The following is a 19,298-nucleotide window of genomic DNA, read 5'->3' as shown; positions in this document are numbered from 1 at the left end:
TGAATACTGCTTTACATCTGTGTGTGAGCTCTACTAGAGCCAAATGACCAGATGTCCTATTTGGGGCTTGTGAGAAGAGGCTTTTGATTTACTAACACTCCGGCCATACCCTCTTTATCAGACCGGCTGAATATATGTATCTGCTTCGGTATCAAAAATTTACTTCCAATCATAGCCTTAGCAGAGAGTAGAGGCTGTCCTTTTGGATAATTTTAAGCTATCCCCAATTTCACAACCATAGCCTTAAAAACAAAAACTTACCTTACATAAAAATAATAGATAATACATATAAATTCCTGCTCAGTTAGAAAGAAAGCAGATATGGGCATCAAATAGACATACTTATCAACTATTTTCTTTTGACCTTCCAGCTGTGCTTAGTTTTGCAAGGCCAAGCACAAAGTGACTCCCTTTAGAATCTGATACCACCCCTCTAATGGATGCAGTTTTCCACTGGCATTGGGATGATCACTCATCCCCAGGATCCCTCCCCACCAGGACAGACTTTTTGTTACAGGAGACAGTCTTTTTCCTCAGATAATGTCCTTACTGGTGGTGGTGATGATGATGACGATGATGATGATGATGCTATTATTATTATTATTATTATTATTATTTTATTATTATTATTATTATTATTATTGGTAGTGGGGCTTAAACTCTGGTCCTGGGCACTGTCCCTGTGCTCTTCAGCTCAAGACAAGCACTTTACCACTTGACGCACAGCACCACTTCTGGTTCTCTAGTGGTTTATTGGAGATTAGAGTATAATGGGCATTTCTGCTCCAGGTGACTTTGAACTGTGATCCTTAGATCGCAGCCTCCTGAATACTTAGAATTACAGGCATGAGCCACTGGCACCCAGCTCTAAATGTTGTTTTTGCCGAATAATATCTCAAACATTCCTTCATTTACTTCAGATACAGACCTAATCTTCATATATTTCAGACACAGACCTACTTCAAGGTACTCAATGGCTTGGTGAGGGAACTAGACAAGGTCTATGGCCTAGAATTAGTGCTTTTCATGTATCCACAAATGATAGACAGGAAAAGCCTGCTCACTCCCTCTCTCTCAGAACAGCAATCTAGTGTTCATTGATCAAATCCTGGTTCAGGAACTCTCCCAATTCTCCTTCTCTTCCTAATGATCCAAATTCTAATTCCATCCTCTTTGAAGACAGGGTCCAAACATATTACTGTGTGTACAGAAAACCATTCAATTCAACAAAGTATTGAGATTTCAACTTAATCCTTTGTAATACATGTTTACATACCTGAATCTCTGTGACCTCTGTGCAGATTCAACTAAGGAAATGCCAATTAATTTTGTCCCTGACCCTCACAGTTGATGAAATCAACACAATCCACATCTGGTACCCAACATGACCCTAGGGTTTGAGATCTATATTTCACATCATGAAGAAACTGATGTGTTAGAAAATTCATTGACCTTGCAGTCTGGGAAAAATAAAAACAGCCCTAATTGCACCTGCAGGAGAGACAGCAAATTTTTAGCAGTACTCACAGGAACTTCAATCACATCTGTCCCATTAATCTGTTGAACCAGATTGTCTCTGCAGCCATTTTAATGTGTAACTACAGGACTCTGGTTGATGCTTGCCTTAAAATAGTGTTCTAGCACAAAATTGGTGTTACTTTCTTACCAAATGGACAGAACAAGCTGGAGAAAGACAAGAAAAATGGCTAGTCCGGGTATCTCAACTCCCACTCATGATAATGAGGTGACAGAACATTTAATGAAAAATCCAGAAGAGAGTTCCCAAAATGCTCTACAAACACTTTTGGTAAACATGGTGAATGAAAGGTATGAAAATCTGAAGTGGATTCAGTGTGACCATGATAGGAAGCAAGATGAGGGCAACCAAAGATTAATATGGGAACTTCAGGAGCATGATAAGGTTAACCAAAAATTAATACAGGAATCTCATGAGCATGAGGAAGCTAATCAAAGATTACTACAGGAATTGCCAGGCAGGCTGAGAACAACCAAAGAGAAAGACAGGAATTGCATAAGCAGGCTGAGAACAGTCAAAGAAAAATACACAAATTGTATGAGCATGAGGAAGCTAATCAAAGAGTAAGACAGAAATTGTGTGAGCAGGATGATAATAGACAAAGATCAGTAGAAGTGTACATGGAATCCATAAACAGACAGCTGAAGGAATCCAGACAGACCACAAAGGGAATGCTAAATGGAGCCTGACAGAAGGAATGGGAGTCCAAGGAAAACATAACCAATCAACTAAGTGATTTGAGAATAAACACTGGACACCAAATTGAGGAAGTAAAGAAGTTCATACAATATCTAAAGCAAAGCTCCAACAAGGAATTTGAAGCCATCAAAGCCAAACCATTAGAAGGAAAGGAAATAAAAAACAAAGTAGAAAGTCTTGACATTAGGTTAGACCATGCAGAAGAAGAATGTCAGAGATTGGAGACAGCGAAGATATTATAGAGAGAGAGCATACAATTATCCAAGACAAATCCAAGAAATGTGATAGATCGATTCAATATTTGGTAGACACCATCAGAAGTCTTAATCTGAGAATAATAGATGTAGAGGAGCAACTAGAGACAGAAGTTAATGGTCTAGGAAATTTATTTAACAGGATCCCATCGGGGAACTTCCCAAACATGCAAAAAGATAGGGCCATTAGATACAAGAAGCTTTTAGACCCGCAAATACACCTGACCTAAACAGGACATCCCACCATCACATTTTAATCTGCACAGGATCAATTCAGCTCAAGGAAAGGATTCTTAACGCTGTCAAGATGAAAAGATCAACCACATATAAAGGAAAACCAATTAGAAGCACCTCAGATTTCTCAGCAGAGACAATTAGAGCAAGAAGAGGCTAGAATGATGTATACCACACCCTAGAGACAAACAACTATCAACCAAGAATACTGTACCCAGATAAACTCTCCTTCATAATGAAGGTCAAATGAAAACCTTCCATAGCAAAGAAAAACTCAAACAATAGATCCCCACCAAACCAGCCCTACAAAAGATACTTAAAGATATCCTACATATAGAAAACCAACAAGACCACAATGAAGACCAAGAAACTTCACCCAAACTGAGAATCCAAGAACCTTGTGAAGAATCAAGTTGTCGCAGCTCCTAGATGGTGGATAACATGGCAGGAACTACCAAACACCTCTCAGTCCTAACTCTCAACAATAAATGACTTAACTCTACAGTTAAGCAACATAGACTGCCTACTTGGATTAAAAAGCAAGATCCTTCTATATACTGCTTTCAGGTGACACCCTTCCTGATTAAAACAAACATATTATGAAAGTGAAAGGCTGGAATAAAATCTACCAAGCAAAGGCCCCCTTACACATGGGGGAATTACAATCCTAATAGCACATAAAATAGACTAAAAATTAAAATTAGTGAGAAAAGAAAAAATAGATCACTACATACTAATTAAGGGATCTCTCCTTCAGAAGTATATAGCAATTCTAAATATCTATTCACCAAACAACAGAGCACCCTAATTTATCCAAGAAACACTACTTTCCCTCAAATCTCACATAGATGCAAAGGCATTAAGTGTTGAGGTCTTTAACACACCACTATCCTCACTAGTTAGATCAGCTCAGCAAAAACTCAAAAGTGAAACTGAAAATCTAAACAGCTGCATAGATCGACTACATTTAATAGCTATCTACTGAATATTTTACCCTGCATCATCAAATTATACGTTCTTCTCAGCAGCACACAGAACATTTTCCAAAATACCCCACATTTTTGGTCACAAAGCAAACTGGTCCAAATTGAAAAACATTGAAGTTATGGCCTGCATGCTCTCAGAGAAGGGAATAAAGTTACAAATCAACACCAAAAGCCACTAAAGAAGGTCCTGTAACACAACAAGGCTGAACTACACACTGTTGAATCACCAGTGGATCATCGAAGAGATTAGAAAGGAAATTCAAATGGTCATGATATTCAGCAAAAATGAACCCACAAATTACCAGCTCCTCTGGACACAGCAAAAGCAGTACGTATAGGCAAGTTTATAGCTCTGATTTCCTACATCAACAAATTGGAGACATCTGAAACCAAGTATTTAATGAGACATCTGAACTTCCTTGAAAAAGAGCAGCAGGATAAACCCCAATCCAGTAGACAGGAAGAAATAATTAAAATTAAATCAAATTAAACTAATTAGAATCCAAAAAAACATAGAAAGACTCAACAAAACTATTAGTTGGTTCCTGGAAAAAGTTAAAAAAAAATTGAAAGACCCTGAGAAATCTTATCAGAAAAAGAACACACCCACAGAAACAAACTCAGAGATGAGAATGAAAGCATCACCACAGAAACCACCAAGATTCAGAACATTATAATGGAATAATTCTCAAAACCTTTATGATAATATGTTTGAGAATCTGGAAGAAATGGACAATTTCCTAGCAAAAACGATATGCCCAAAACCAAACCAACATGAGTTAAACCAACTAAAAAGACACAAATCAAGCCTTGAAATAGAAAGAGCAACAAGAGACCTCTCATCAAAGAAAAACCCAGGACCGGAAAATTTACAGCAGAATTATACAAGGCTTTCAAAGCAGAACTCACACCAATACTCCTCCAACTAGTCAATGAAATTGAAAGAGAAAGTTCACTACCGAACTTATTCTATGAAGCCATCATAACCCTCATCTCAAAACCAGGCAGGGACTCATGAAAAAAAGAGAGCTATAGAAGCGTTTCTTTGATGAACATCGATGCAAAACTTCTCCACAAAATCTTGGCCAAACGAAATTTTCTTAATAGAGACCCAGAAACACAACAAATCAAAGAGGGGTTGGACAAATGGGATTGCATGAAGTTGCAGAGCGTCTGCATGGAAAGGACATAGCTAGCAAGACCAATAGAATGCCCATGGATTGGGAGAAGCTCTTCACTAGCCATACAACGGACTCCCATATCTAAAATATACTTGGAACTCAAAAAACCAAATCTCCCAACAACAAATCCTCAAACAAACAACTGTCCAGTAAATAAGTGGGCTAAAGACTTAAAGAGAAACTTCTCTGAAGAGGAAAGAAGGATTGCCAATAGACACATGAAGAAATGCTCAATCTCCCTTGCCATAAAAGAAATGCAAATCAAAACAACATTAAGATCCCACCTCACCCCAGTTAGAATGGCTACAATCAAGAACTCTAATAACAACAGATGCTGGAGGCGATGTGGAGTTGGTGGGAGTGTAAGCTTGATCAACCACTTTGGAAAGCAGTATGGATGTTCCTCAAAAGACTCCACATAGAGCTCCCCTATGACCCAGCAATCCCACTTTTGGGCATTTACCCAAATGTTTACAAAAAAGACCACACTAAAGCAACCAGCACGACTCTGTTTATTGCAGCATTATTTACCATAGCTAAGATATGGGACCAACCCAGATGCCACTCAGTAGATGAAGGGATCAAGAAAATGTGGTTTATATACACAATGGAATTCTATGCATCCACCAGAAAGAATGACATTGCCCATTTGTTAGGAAAAGGAAAGACTTGGAAAAAATTATATTAATTGAAGTAAGCCAGGTCCAAACAAACTTATGTACCATGGCTTCCCATATTTGCAATAACAAGTATAAGTCTGAGTCAAGCAGAAAAGATCAGATCACTTGATGTCAGGGAAATGAAACCTAAGATATGCATTCAAATGTTTTTTTCTTTCATGTTATTGTTTCTAACACATTTATAAGATTATTTCTTTGTTCCTTTGTATGTCCCTCCCCCACGGTATAACCCCTGCTTTCACTATATTTGATGTCCATATAATTTGTGGAGGGGAAGGGGGAAAAAAGAAATCGTTTAAATAGGGATAAAGGTGGACCAATTGCAACAATTAGATGTACAAGTCGTTATGTCGAAAATGAACTTTACAACTTTGGTGGGGAGAGGAGGATGGGGGTGGGCAGGGAGAGAATAGGAAGGGATGGGAAGGGAAAACAAAAGAAGAGGCTACAAGGCTTGATAAGAAATGTACTCATTATCTTGCCCATGTAATTGTAACCCCTCTGTACAGTATTTTCACAATAAAAAAAAGACCGGACAGCCCTGGGTGAGCACTAAGATATTGCCAGGTTGTATGGGGTGGAGGTGGGCTCATGTGCCAAGATTGCCCCAACCATATGCAATTAGTGATAACTAGAGTAGAACTCCGATTGTCTGGTGGTAGATGACTTTCCCAGGTACTGAGATGATTACAGAGCTCTGCAAGAGGCTGTCCTGGCTATGGGGTCATGTCACAAGTCTGGTGCTATCACCTGGGCCACACTAAGCTGTGGGACAATATCACCATCTTGCTTCCTGTCCTACCCATGACAAGTGGGATGAAGAACAAGGATGAGTCACAGCTGCATGGAAAGTTTTGTCAGGGAAGCCACAATCTTTGCATCGGAGGCAGACACCTATAATCCTAGCTACTTAGAAGGCTGAGATTGGAGGATTAGGATTGAAAGCCAGCCCAGGTAGAAAAGGCTGTGAGACTTTTATCTCCACAAAAACATAAGAAAACTGGTGGTGGAACTGTGGCTCAAGTGTTAAAGAGCTAGCCTTGACCTGAAGAATTCAGGGTCAGATCCCGGGTCTAGACTTCAAGCCCCACAACCAACAACAAAAAAGCCACTGGGCCATTTTAGTGAATATTACCATGCACTCAGGCTTAATATCCCATCCAGAAAGCCCAAACAGTCATGCGGATAAACTGAGGCCTGACTCTTGCTTGTACTGTTGTAGACCAATGCACACTGGATTCCTAGAACAACCTAAGTTTCATCCTGATTCCATATTGAGCACAGTCCTTCTAGGGCAATGGTTCCTGAGATGATTCACTGCCCAAAAAGACTGGGTCTGAGCCAGGTGTTAACAGAGTCAAACAGCAATAGTGGTTTTACAAGGCTAAGCAGGAAGACAGGTGTCACCCTACTCCGCCCATGATGGAAACTAATGGAAATAGCATTTGGCTCTGCCTCATGCATCTTCCAACATTTCCTGAAAGATTCCAATGGATGCTGGGGTGCCATGACCAAAGAGTGCATCTAGTTTATTCTAGATTATTGGTCCAAACATGACATGCCTGACAAAAGGTTCTAAGAAAAAGCCTGACCCACTCTTATGCCCTCTTCACTAGGAGGTTGTATCCCATACCTGTTTTCATTCACAAGATTGGAGGAGGGAGGTTGTGAAAGTGTCTTCCTTCTCTGTCCTAAACCAGTTCTAGAGGCACAATCTAAAGGTCTGGACACAAGAGTAGAGACTATAACCCCTTCCCCAGCACTGGTCCCGGGATACAGTCATGGTGCTGAGACTAAACTTTAATTCTCTCCCTCTCTGCAATGTTGGAGGATTTCTGTCCATAATGAGCTACTAATGCTGTTGATGGGGAGGAACATGGAGATGGCTTCTTCCACTGCTTCTCATACATCCTTTCCTGTTGTTTTGTTCTACTAGAGAATACTCTCCGGTCCACACAACTTGACTCTCATATGTTCTTTGTTGGGTGGTGCAATCTTTATATTCTCTCTTTGTCAGCTGCCATCTTGCTCTGCTTCTGGGAATCCTCTTGAATGATGACATTCTCTGAGTCAGCTTAGTGTGCCTCTACTACATGACATGAATTGTATTTCTATATTTTCCTTATCTGCCAGTTGTGGGGCCTGAACTCTGGGCCTGGTTGCTGTCCCTCAGCTCTTCAGCTCAAAGCTAGCACTCTACCACTTGAGCCACAGCTCCAATTCCATCTTTTTCTGCTTATGTGTACTGGAGAGTCCAACCCAGGACCTCATACACGGCAAGCACTCTACCAGCTCCTCTTTGTTTTCTTTACTTTCCTCAGAAGGGAAGATTTACTTCTTTGCAGAAGCGTGCCTCATCGGCAAAAGTTTGACAAGTGAGCACAGACACAAGGCAGTCTGCTTTCCTATTTACTCCTAACACAGTAGGCCCTGCATCTCTGCAGATATGGGTTGAACTCACGTGGACACTCTGCTCTCAAACTGAATGGTATTTCTTGAGAGTTTCTTCATATGCAAATCTAATTCTTTCCATGCTCCTCTCATCTTCTCTCACCATCATAGAAACTCTTCTGAGTTCATTAATTTTATTCTGACAGAGACCTTGTGCAAGAACTCAGGAGATAATTCCCTTCCCACATCATGGATTCAGTCTGTTTATAGCCTACTGATTAAGTCTGACTGCAGAGACTTGGGGCACTGTTCATACAATGCCACACTGCATTGGTTTCTGAGCCATATTTTTGACATGACCGTGTCAGAAGAGAGATACAACATTTATAATGCTGTGTATGCCATGGCAACCGCCCTCCACCACATATTTCCATATCACATGGAAGAGCCACGAGTGGACAATGCAAAAACAAGGACATTTCTCTCTTCACAGGTAATGGCATTGCTTTTGGGTGATCTGCTCTAGGCATATAGACTTTCTATGGAAGGTTTCATAGCAGATAGTACTGGGTCATCTGGCTCCACTTTGGAAAATACAAGAGACACTGGGCCTATAGTGCTGACCATGAAATGACTGTAGAGCTATGAAGACAATGGCTTGAAGATCGCTGCATCCATGACAAGGAAGTGCTGTGTCTTCTGTCTCTATCCTCATTCTGTGGGCAAAAACTATCCCCTTTCAATAGCATATATCCAAATTCTCCTTGTACCTTTGTAAAATAACAGATGAAAGGTGACTAGTTCTTGAAAACCTAAGGTTTTCTGGACACAAGTGGCTCACACCTGTGGTTTACTCCTGACTAAAATTAACCACCAAATAGATAGAGGTCGAATTGTGGCTCAATGGATGGAATGCTTATTTTGAAAGAAAAAGAAAATCACCTTAAGTTGAGTGCCTTGGCCCTGTGGTTGAGGCACAAGGTAGGCACACACACACACACACACACACACACACACACACACACACACACACACACACACACACACACAATGAACTAAGTCTTGTTTATAGTAATCTTTCATAGTTGTCATAAATATTTTATAATTTTACTTAGCTTATTTTTTATCTATTTTCACACTGACTCTGATCAAAATCATAAAATAAGTGATAGGAATTCATGATAAAGAGGTGATAGAAATCTGTCATATTAGAAATGAATTCTAATATGAATTCTAACTAAATAATTATACTTGGTTGGATGTGGCTAGAGTTTCATTCCCTTGAAATTGAGTTTCTCCATCCCATTTTGGATAACCAGGTTTTAGAACTTCTTAACAAGTTAGTCCACTGTGGGCCTGCATTTGATAGAGTTGATTGGATTCCTGTGGTTTGTGTGAATCATGTGGTGGGAAGGAAGGATAATCTGTGTGTATCCATTGTTCTGTGGTTCTGTGATAACTCTGGGAAGCACTTCACCATATTGTAATGTGTCCCTTTTAGCTACATCTCTTTTTGAAGAAGATTCAGTTTACCAATTCTGTTGGAGACCAAGTGGTTTTGAATGAAGAAAGGAAATTGGAGGCACAATATGACATTATGAGCTTTTGGGATTTTCCACAATATCTGGGACAAAGGGTGAAAATTGACCAGTTTTCTCCAACTAGGCCACATAACCAACAACTGATTTTGTTTCAAAATCTGATAGAGTGGCCCATGGGAATTACCAAGATGGGTCACTTATATATCTTTATTCTCTCCTTTTTTTAATGTATTGTTCGGGATTGAGAAATAGAATCATTTATAAGAAGAGAAAAAGATCCTGAAAGAGAGGACAAAAACATTAGATACACCAGACTCCATATCTTTCAGTGTTCTTTTTTTAAATGTTATTTCTTTATTTTGAATATAAAAAGTGGCCAAAATAACAATACTAGTGGCTCTGCATACAAAACTCAACATATGAGGTTATTTCACATTTACAAAAATGCCCTATGTACAGCACTAGGTTTCCACAGCAACTTCCACAAGACCAGAGGTACAGGAGCCAGGAGGGAAATGGAGGCAGCCTGGGACAGGAAAAGCAAAGACCCAGCGATCCTGACAGCCAGGATCTGGTAAGAAGGCCCCTGACAAGCTTCTCTTCACTAACAGCCCAGGGGGCTGGGCCCCAACCGGCAAGAGGCTCCCAAAACACCACTGCCCCTCCTTAACCGTCCCACCTGCCACATTCTCTGACACCCTGACACTCCCACGTGGGGTGGCTGTGTGGCTGACTGTGCTGGTTGAAGGAGGCAGAGAGGACAGAGGCTCAGGAGCACCCGCCTGAAAGCAACAGTTGCTGGAGTGAGGAAGGAGAGGAAGGCGAGAGCGGCCCAGGCAGGAGCTCAGTGTGACCCTGGGCCCCAGTACACAGCCCCATGGGAGACTAAGCGGCTGGTGCTTCTGGACCAGGGGTATTCCAAGCACAAGGTGTTACTGCTCTTCAAAACCAGAAGTCTCAGCACCTGCCTCATCAGATGGTAGAATTGTAAAGTGTCCCATTCCACCCAGTAAGTTTTTCTTTTTGTTCCAGGCCAGGCAGTCAGGTGCAGACGCAAACACAGCTCAAAGCTGAGCACTGAGTTGAGCATGGGCACAGACTGGATAAACGTAAAAGATTACTGTTCACAACCAGACTTGGATACCTGTAGTTATTTCCATATCAACAAGTGTAGTGTTCACATTCATGTATCAAAGAACAGATCGGACACAAGCCTTGAAAAAGACAACAGAGCATTTTACATTTCCTGCATTAATTGGTGCCACAGAGAGCTAGAACACAGACAGCTGCCTCCAGCCCTCTGCATTTCTAGCCATCACCACCTCTTTACAATTCTATGAGAACAAGAATGATTCAGAAGAGTCCCTTAAGACATGAAAAGTGTTGAGGAGCTTGAAGTGGGGATATTGTCAGGCCACCATTGCATTATACAGTCAGGAGTCCAAAGGATAAGCAAGCTCATATCTCTGAGTGCAGAGATCTTGACATCATTCAATGCTGTAGATTTGGCTCAGTGGAGTGATGTCACCCACACATGCATGACAGAAATCCACACAGTGTTGTCTCTAATTCTCCTGAGCCATTGCTGGAAAACAGAAAAGTATCTGCACAAAGATAGATATGTCTGGAAGCAGAACAGATTATTCCATTTACAATGACTCAAAGAAGAGAGTGCTCACTGTTCTGTGGGTGCTTATGTAATGGCTGCTATTGCTGGACAAGTATGTATTCAACACAGGAGAGTTGGTGAATTTTACTACAATAAAGGTTCAAGGAGAACAAAAACAGCCTAACTCAATAAATGAATGGGTGTTAGACTGCCATATCAAATGTCTACATCAAACTTTATGAAGTCTCTGATCAGTTGCCCACTAGAGAAAAGGAAACTTCAAATCCAATAACTTTTTGCTCTTTATTGAGTATAAACTTACAATTTTGGGCTAAAAATTAATAGGTAGTTGCCGTTATACATTCATCATACTCCAATAGTAAAGGAAGTTAGTATTAAGTCATTTATAAGGAAAGAGTCTAAGTTATAAGGCACCTATTCCTTGATTCTCAGCAAAATAAAATGAATGTTTACCTTATCGAAGAGGACAACGTACCAGAATAATTCTGATGTCATGTCTTTTGCCCATAAGCAGCGAGCCCAATGCAAACACAGTTGTAACAGTTTGTGTTTAAACAGTCACAAGTTACGTTAAAATTGCTCACACTTAGCTGAGTACCATTGACTTAGGCCTGTAAACTTAACTCCTCAGAAAGCTGATATGTGAGGATCATGGTTCCAAGCCATCCTGGGAAGGAAAGTTCATGAGTCTTTTATCTCCAGTAAACCAACAAAAGTCAGAATGTATACGTGGTTCAAGTGGCAGAGCACTCACTTTACACAAAAACAATGCTCAGAAACAACACCCAGACCCTGGCTTCAACTATCAGAACCAGCTCCAAGATAAACAAAACCCATAAGAACATCAGCTCACTTTCATCTCTTTAGGTAGCCAAGATGGGAATTCACTGTGAAGTACACAAAGATAAAGCATATGAAATAAAAAGAACAACACAGAAGACAGAGATCATACCTTGGCAAAAATAGGAAGTTCTGAATAATATCATTGATGCTGTTATTGTTTTGTCAGTCTCGGGACTTGAACTCTGGGCCTGGATGCTGTCCCTGAGCTCTTCAGCTCAAGGAGAGTGCTCTACTACTTAAGCTATAGCACCATTTGTGGTGTTTTTGTTGATTATTTGGAGATAAGAGTTTCAGAGACTTTCCTGCCTGGGCTGGAACTGAACCACAATCCTCAGATCTCAGCCTGTGAGTAGCTAGGATTACAGGCGAAAGCTAAGAGCACCCCACCATTGATGCTGTTTTGATAACTTCGGTCAAGGCCTTTAATATTGTAGCAACAGTTCCTTTTCAGTACTCAGAAAGAGTTTAGAATAATACATGAGTTGTAGTTAGGGGAAGACTTCAACAGGAAACAGAGCCAGTACTGTGTAGGTAGAAAAAAAACATTGGTTACCCATTCTGCTAACCAAACACAACTAAGGAGGTATAAAACTTGGTGAACTGTGAACACAAGTGTGAAAGAACTTTTAATGGCTACCCAAAGCAATTATGTTTTTATCTATGATTAAGAGGTGATATTTCCAAGACTCTTAATATATCAATTACATCATTACTTACTAGGTAGAGCTGCATCTGCCTTTAGACACAACTAAGGGGTAAAGAACCAAAGACCGTTTCAAGCTTGGAGCACAAGGAAAGCTCAGCCCTCATCCTCAGGACTGACAAACCAGGAGCTGGCCATTGCCAGCCTCTGTCTCAGAGGATACAAGCGTGGAACCTATACCTGTCCAGGAGACACTCAAGTAAAGGAGAGAAAGGATGGGCTCATCATTGACTTCCATAGGACCTTGGTAAAATCAATGCCCAGAGCTCACAATTAGCCAATTTGTGCATCATATCGGACCAAATCTCCAAGGACACCCAAATAGAAATGGAAGAAGAGGAGAAAAGAGAACAACAGAAACACTAGATTTTTGAGGGGATCACTTTAGCCATGCTGGCAAAAGATAGTGTGTCCTTTCTTCCACTGCTTTATTTTTTACTTACATTTTTCAGATCCAGTGGTTTTCAATTGCCTCTTGATTGGACTAAATTACACATCATAAAAGTGTTACTGTTTTAGCCGGGCGCTGGTGGCTCACGCCTGTAATCCTAGCTACTCAGGAGGCTGAGATATGAGGATCACGATTCAAAGCCAGCCCAGGCAGGAAAGACCGTGAGACTCCTATCTCCAATAAACCACCAGAAAACCGGAAGTGGCGCTGTAGCTCGAGTGGTAGAGCGCTCGCCTTGAGCTGAAGAGCTGAGGGACAGCGCCCAGGCCCAGAGTTCAAGCCCCATGACTGACAAAAAAAAAAAAAGTGTTACTGATTTACAATGAAATATGACAAAGTAAACAAGACACAAGAAACAAAGAATGGCTTCAAAATTTGTTATATAGTTTCTAGATGACTCTATATACTGGACCACATATATGGTGTATAAGCATGCACACCTAAGGGAAGCTAAGAGGAGGGCAAAGAACTATAGGAAAATGGGTGAAAAAATACAACAGAGGGGCCCATCAGTGGCACTGGTCATAGATAAAAGGGAACTAAGCAACTCAAGGCTGGTGATGGGAGGGAGGGAAGGAGAGAGAAAGAGGAAACAGCTGATACTCAGCAAAAGGAAAATGTACATATCACCCGATTTGGGAGTGAAGGTTAAATTGTGTTAGTGAGTTTAGCTAAGAATCAGTATGCCACAATACTGTGAAATTTATGTAAATACTGTCAATAAAGAAAAAGTGTTACTGTTTTAAAGTACTGACTAAAACATTGAGTCATATGTATTAACTTTTCACATTCTTGTGGAAGTCTATTATTAAATTCATTATTAATTTCAATATTATACACGCAATTTTTTTCAAGTCAGACACCAATGGCTACTTTAGAAGGCTTGGATCTGAGGATCACAGTTCAAAATTAGCCTGGACAGAAAAATGTATGAGACTCCACCTTTAACTTACAAGAAAAAAAAACAGGATGGGAGGTATTTCTCAAATGGTAAAATGCCAAGTGTGATTTACAAAGGGAAGAAAGGGAGTTTGGGTCCTGACTTCCAGGGCTGGCATGCACACACACACACACACACACACACACACACACACACACACACACACACACACACACACACACACATGATTTTTTTAATAAATTAATTTTTTATTGCCTTTTCTTCCCACCACCCAACTCTGAAAACCATCAATCCTGTTTTTAACTTTTTTTAAAGCAAGTGATGTCTTTTCTCCCGATGGTCTGTGGATGCCACAGTAGGCAGTACCAATGATGCCAAAGGCTCAGCAGATACCAGGAATTAAAGAGGCAGGGACAGAAAAAATACCCAATATATTAAATGAAAACCAACCACGGGAGGGAGATGGAGGGTGGGGAGATGGGAGGGCAGGGATGGGAAGGGGAAACAAAGGAGGAGGCAACTGCTTTATTAGAAATGTACTCATTACCTTGCTCATGTAATTGAAACTTCTCTGTATAGTATTTTCACAATAAAAAACAACATAAATAAAAAAAAAACAAATCTGCCTACGCATGAAAAAAAAAGAAAAGAGATGCTCATACCTTGTAGGTGAGTCATCTCAACATGGAGAGGGGCCAGAATAGCAGGAATAGGCTATGGATCCCACCCGTACTCTCTGGACCTGCTGCTCAGGATCTGCCCCGAGTTTGTGTTGCTGAACAAACCCTCATACCTGGGCAAGGCCCTAGCCACATGCAGCCCCTCATGCTCAAGGCCCAGGTCTCCTTCCTATGATGCTCACTGCCCCATGCCCCAGGGCATGCTGGGAGTATCCTTCCCCTTCCAGAGCAGGACCCTGAGTCCCAACTACTCCAGAGGCACCGAACCATGTGCAGAGGCTAAACAGCTCAGACATACTGCTTGTCATGTCTGGGGACAGCTTGATGCACCCGGTGAGGCCTGGACCCGAGGTTGGTTGGCCTGGTAGGGGTGGATCTGGTAGCTCCCAGAGGCAGAAGCTGCACTCCTGCACTAACAGGTGGTGAACGGCTCATGGACCAACCAGACTGGGTACTGTGATCCGGAAGTATCTGCCTATGTTCCCAGGAGGATCTGGCAATGGACTGGTAGCATCCACCAGCCAAAGGGATAGAAGGTAGAAATTTTCTAACTGGCTTTGAGACCATCCAAAGCTAAGAATATTGCCGTGAGTTTTATGGTTTTCTTATTTTTCTTCTCTTATTTTGCCACTTCTTGCCAATATTAACTCATCCAAACTCATATTTGCCTTCTTTCCCCACCCCCCAGGATTCCTTTGATAAAACAATCATGCAGTGTGTGTTCAGATTTTCTACTTTCTTATAGATCTGGGTCAGATAGATAACGTGCAGTTTGCTCTACATGCATATTTTTCCCATTGTGGTTTCCTTTAAGGGACAAAGAAAAAAAGTAGAAATTATGTTTAAATTTTCCTGGCTTTAGTTAGATATTTACTTCAATGAAAAACCTAATTTATGTTACTCAATTCCTTTTTTTTGTCGGTCATAGGGCTTGAACTCTGAGCCTAGACTCTGTCCCTCAGTTTTTCAGCTCTAGGTAAGCAATCTACTACTTGAGCCATAGCATCACTCCTAGTTTTCTGAGTGGTTTATTGGAGATAAGAGTCTGATGAAGTTTTTTGTCCCAGCTGGCTTTGAACCATGATCCTCAAATCTCAGCCTCCTGAGTAGCTAGGATTATGGGTTTGAGCCACCTGCTCTCAGCTATTGCTCAATTCTTTTCTTCTACTTCTTATTATTATTGTTCAATTCTTTACGCACCAAAAGCCTAATATATGAGTGTTTTTAACTAAAAGTTGCTTTCCTTCAAATATTACCTGAAGAAAGTTACAAGAGTGATATGTGAAGTGATGCAATCAGCTGCATTTTGAAAACACCAAGATATTGTCTGAGATACCTCAAGTTTGTTAAGTTTGGACTCTTCATGCAATGTCAGTCTACATGTGATTCTCCTGTTCTCCTTGCTTTAAAACCAAATGGGAAATATCAATTTACAACAAGTTTGTCGAAGGATTACTACTTTACATCTTTAAAAATGTCATTTTGAGATCAAATGTTTTCAAATAGTTAATTAAACATGTAATTTTTAAACACTCAGTAAGGAATCCATGTGCCAGTGATTCACACCTGTAATCCTAGCTACTCAGGAGGTTGAGATCTGAGGATCAGGTTACAAACCCAGCCCAGGCAAGAAACTCCATAGGACTCTTATCTCCAATTAACCACCAGAAAACCAAAAGCGGTGCTTTGGTTCAAGCGGTAGAGCATTCTCCTTGATCTGAAAACTGAGGGACATCCCCTAGACCAAGAGTTCAAGTCCCATGACCAAGGGAAGTTGGTAAATGAAAGTCTTGAGAAAGGGAATTGATGAAACAAATTGGTTTTATTTGGATAAAAAAATGATTTCAGAAGCAAAAACAGTCTTCAATTTTTTTGTTTGGTTGTGGAGCTTGAATTCTGGGCCTGGGCATTGTCCCTCAGCTCTTCAGCTCAAGACTAGCATTCTACTACTTCAGTCACAGCACCAATCCCGCCTTCAATTTTTATACCTACAAAATGTTCAAGTAAGTAGAAGATGAGTATATCTTGAGTTTCATAAAATAGAGCTTATTATAAAAAAATTGGCAATAAATAAGTTGATTAATTATCAAGAAAATTAATAATAACAGACACTAATGGTTATATGGCCAAAAGGAATATTATAACACCATTGGTAATATAATATGACAAAAGATATAATATTCCATACATATTACACACACACTAGTATGGGCGTTTGTTATGTCTATGTTTACATATGGTGAATGTTTAACATGACCGTACTTAGAAGCTGAGTAAACAGAACCAGGCTCCATTCCAATCAACTCATGAATGGAGAAAGGAAATTGAGTCACACAGACACAAGGAGTCTTGAGTATGCAATTATATGTTTGAGTCAGGAATATGGGAGGAAGTGCAAAACATCGTGTTCAGTTAATCACCCTGGCAAATGCAGCAGTGGTATATACTGGACACCATGTGAAAATTGAAGCACACAACCTGTGGGTGGGACAGGGAGGGAAAAACTGGGTAACACAGTAAAAACAGAAATGTACTCAATACCTGATTTACACAATGGTAACTCCTCTGTACAACACATTTACAATACACACAGACAGACAAACAGACATACAGAAAGAAAGCACTCAGATAGATAGAGGCAACACAGATCCCCAAGTTTTATCTTATTTTTGAAATGTAGGGAGAAGAAGGCATAGAGTACTAGAGAAGATATCAATGATAATGAAGTAGAAATTGTTAGCTTCTCCAGCAAGGAAACCTGATACACGGTTCAGGCAGAAAAGGCAAACTGGCCACCCTCAGGAGATGGAGGCCCGTGGAGAAGACAGAGGAAGAGGAAAAAGAAGAAAATAAAAAGAGAGAGAAAGGGACCACAGCAGATGTGGAAGTGACCACAGAGTCTGGGGAACTTATCACTGTCCTACAGAGGTGTGACCAGGATGGTCCAGGAAGTGACTTCTGTGGATGAGGAAGTGACCTCAGATTGTGGGGTTCTTTGCTGACTCCCAGTCGGGTGATTGACAGGTGACTACTGATTTCAGGCAAGTGAAGAGGAAGTGGGGAGGGCCTGTTCTCTTGGGCAGACTGAACAGAAATAGTTAGAGAAATAGTTGAGGAGAATGGGATAAAAGTGTGTCATCTGAGCCAGGCACAGGTGGCTCATACTGATAATCCTCGGCATAGAAGCAACAAAAATTTCTATCTGAAAACCCAAGTCAGGCCAGGGCCCAGCACTGATGTTCTTGCAAGGTCTTGCTGGCTACCATCACCAAATAGCATTTGCATCCTTACTTTTCCAACTTACATTTGCCAAGACCTTCCTCATAAATATATACAGCCAGTTTACAGAACCAGCCACCATGGTGAACTCTGTGCAGAGCAGGACCCTATGCTGTGACCTTGGTTTCACTTCTAGTATGAGGAACTAATAGAGAAGACAGGTAGGGATACATGGACAGAGCTGGCACCACACGGCTGTCCAAGTGGGAACAAGAATTCCCGGAGCACTCAGGACATGATGGGGACACAGCAGAGCAAGACCCATCCATACACCCACAGCTACCAGGATCCTCAGTGTGCAGGCCTGCTATGTTCCCAGAAAGTCATAGATCATAGAACATCTCTGTCTAACAATGGACTGTCAATATATTGATAGGTGCAGTATGATGGTCAACAACATGCAAGCACTGAAGAAGTTCAAGATTCAGATTAGTTAAGTGCATTGACCTTGAAGTATTGATCTGTAATGGTAGAATCCAGGACACTGTTGGTAACTCCTGCAGCAGTAAATGAATACATTGAGGTCTTCTGGATTCTTGTGCATGTGCAGTTGATATAAAAACCTGAATGGGTTTTATATCTCCCTTTTCCCTAGGTTGTGAGCCTGCTCATCATCATCTTTGACAGTGCTCCAATAACTCTGAATGGGCCTTTGCTGGAAATGGTGCTCTATGATCATTTGACCTTCAAATGGCATCCTCTGCTGTCATCCATTCCCATCATCCCTAGTGACACTTGATTTGTTGTGCTTCTTTTGTTTTCAATTTTTTGCTTTTACACAAGTTTTTGAACAACTCAACAAGAAATGAATCGATCCCTGGAGTTTCATTATCTACAGTCTTGAATGAAATGATGGTCCTGACGGTGTGGAGAGGAAGATGGTACACATGTTTTCTAACTTCTGTTTTGACCTTGAAGCTGGGCCTCAGATGCAGAGCCAGAGGGCAGAACGGGCTCTGTATTCCTCTAGGACAGTGGAGGACATCCAGGTAACAAGAAGCCACAAAAACTGAAGATCCTTTTAGACACTCACCTGACGCTGCAGGCACAGTCTGCATACAGAATCACAGCTCCACGTCAAAGCAGCAGCAATGTTCCCTGTGGCTCTGACACTGCTTCTCCTCCAGCATCCTCTCCTGATCACTTTCTCTGAAGATGGCAGACACATTTGCACAGAGAAATCTGTGGCATGCAGCACGGGAGATGTGATCATTGCTGGATTTTACCCCCTCTATTCTTGGGAATTGCTCATTGAAGGCTTGAATGAACCTACCCTGCAGCAACAGAACATTCAGTAAGTGATTTCTT

The 19,298-nt window shown here is 41.0% G+C and overlaps 1 protein-coding gene and 1 non-coding gene across 2 annotated transcripts in view; both read left to right on the top strand.

Moving 5' to 3' along the window:
* Positions 1 to 1,702: 1,702 nt before the first annotated feature.
* LOC138813626 (vomeronasal type-2 receptor 116-like) overlaps positions 1,703 to 19,298 on the top strand; it is a 32,005-nt gene continuing 14,409 nt past the window's right edge. The window contains exons 1-4 of the mRNA XM_070002026.1: positions 1,703 to 1,921; positions 18,586 to 18,718; positions 18,909 to 18,979; positions 19,118 to 19,284. Of these exons, the coding sequence (XP_069858127.1) occupies positions 1,703 to 1,921; positions 18,586 to 18,718; positions 18,909 to 18,979; positions 19,118 to 19,284 (590 nt within the window). The remainder of the gene's footprint in view (positions 1,922 to 18,585; positions 18,719 to 18,908; positions 18,980 to 19,117; positions 19,285 to 19,298) is intronic.
* Positions 14,345 to 14,430, top strand: LOC138814341 (small nucleolar RNA SNORD35). The gene has a single exon (XR_011367931.1). It is a non-coding gene; the product is annotated as a small nucleolar RNA SNORD35 (small nucleolar RNA).

The sequence above is a fragment of the Dipodomys merriami genome, unplaced genomic scaffold, assembly GCF_024711535.1.
Source record: "Dipodomys merriami isolate MVZ:Mamm:240054 unplaced genomic scaffold, mDipMer1.0.p SCAF_6, whole genome shotgun sequence".
Classification (NCBI taxonomy): domain Eukaryota; kingdom Metazoa; phylum Chordata; class Mammalia; order Rodentia; family Heteromyidae; genus Dipodomys; species Dipodomys merriami.
This window is presented reverse-complemented; position numbering and strand designations above follow the sequence as displayed.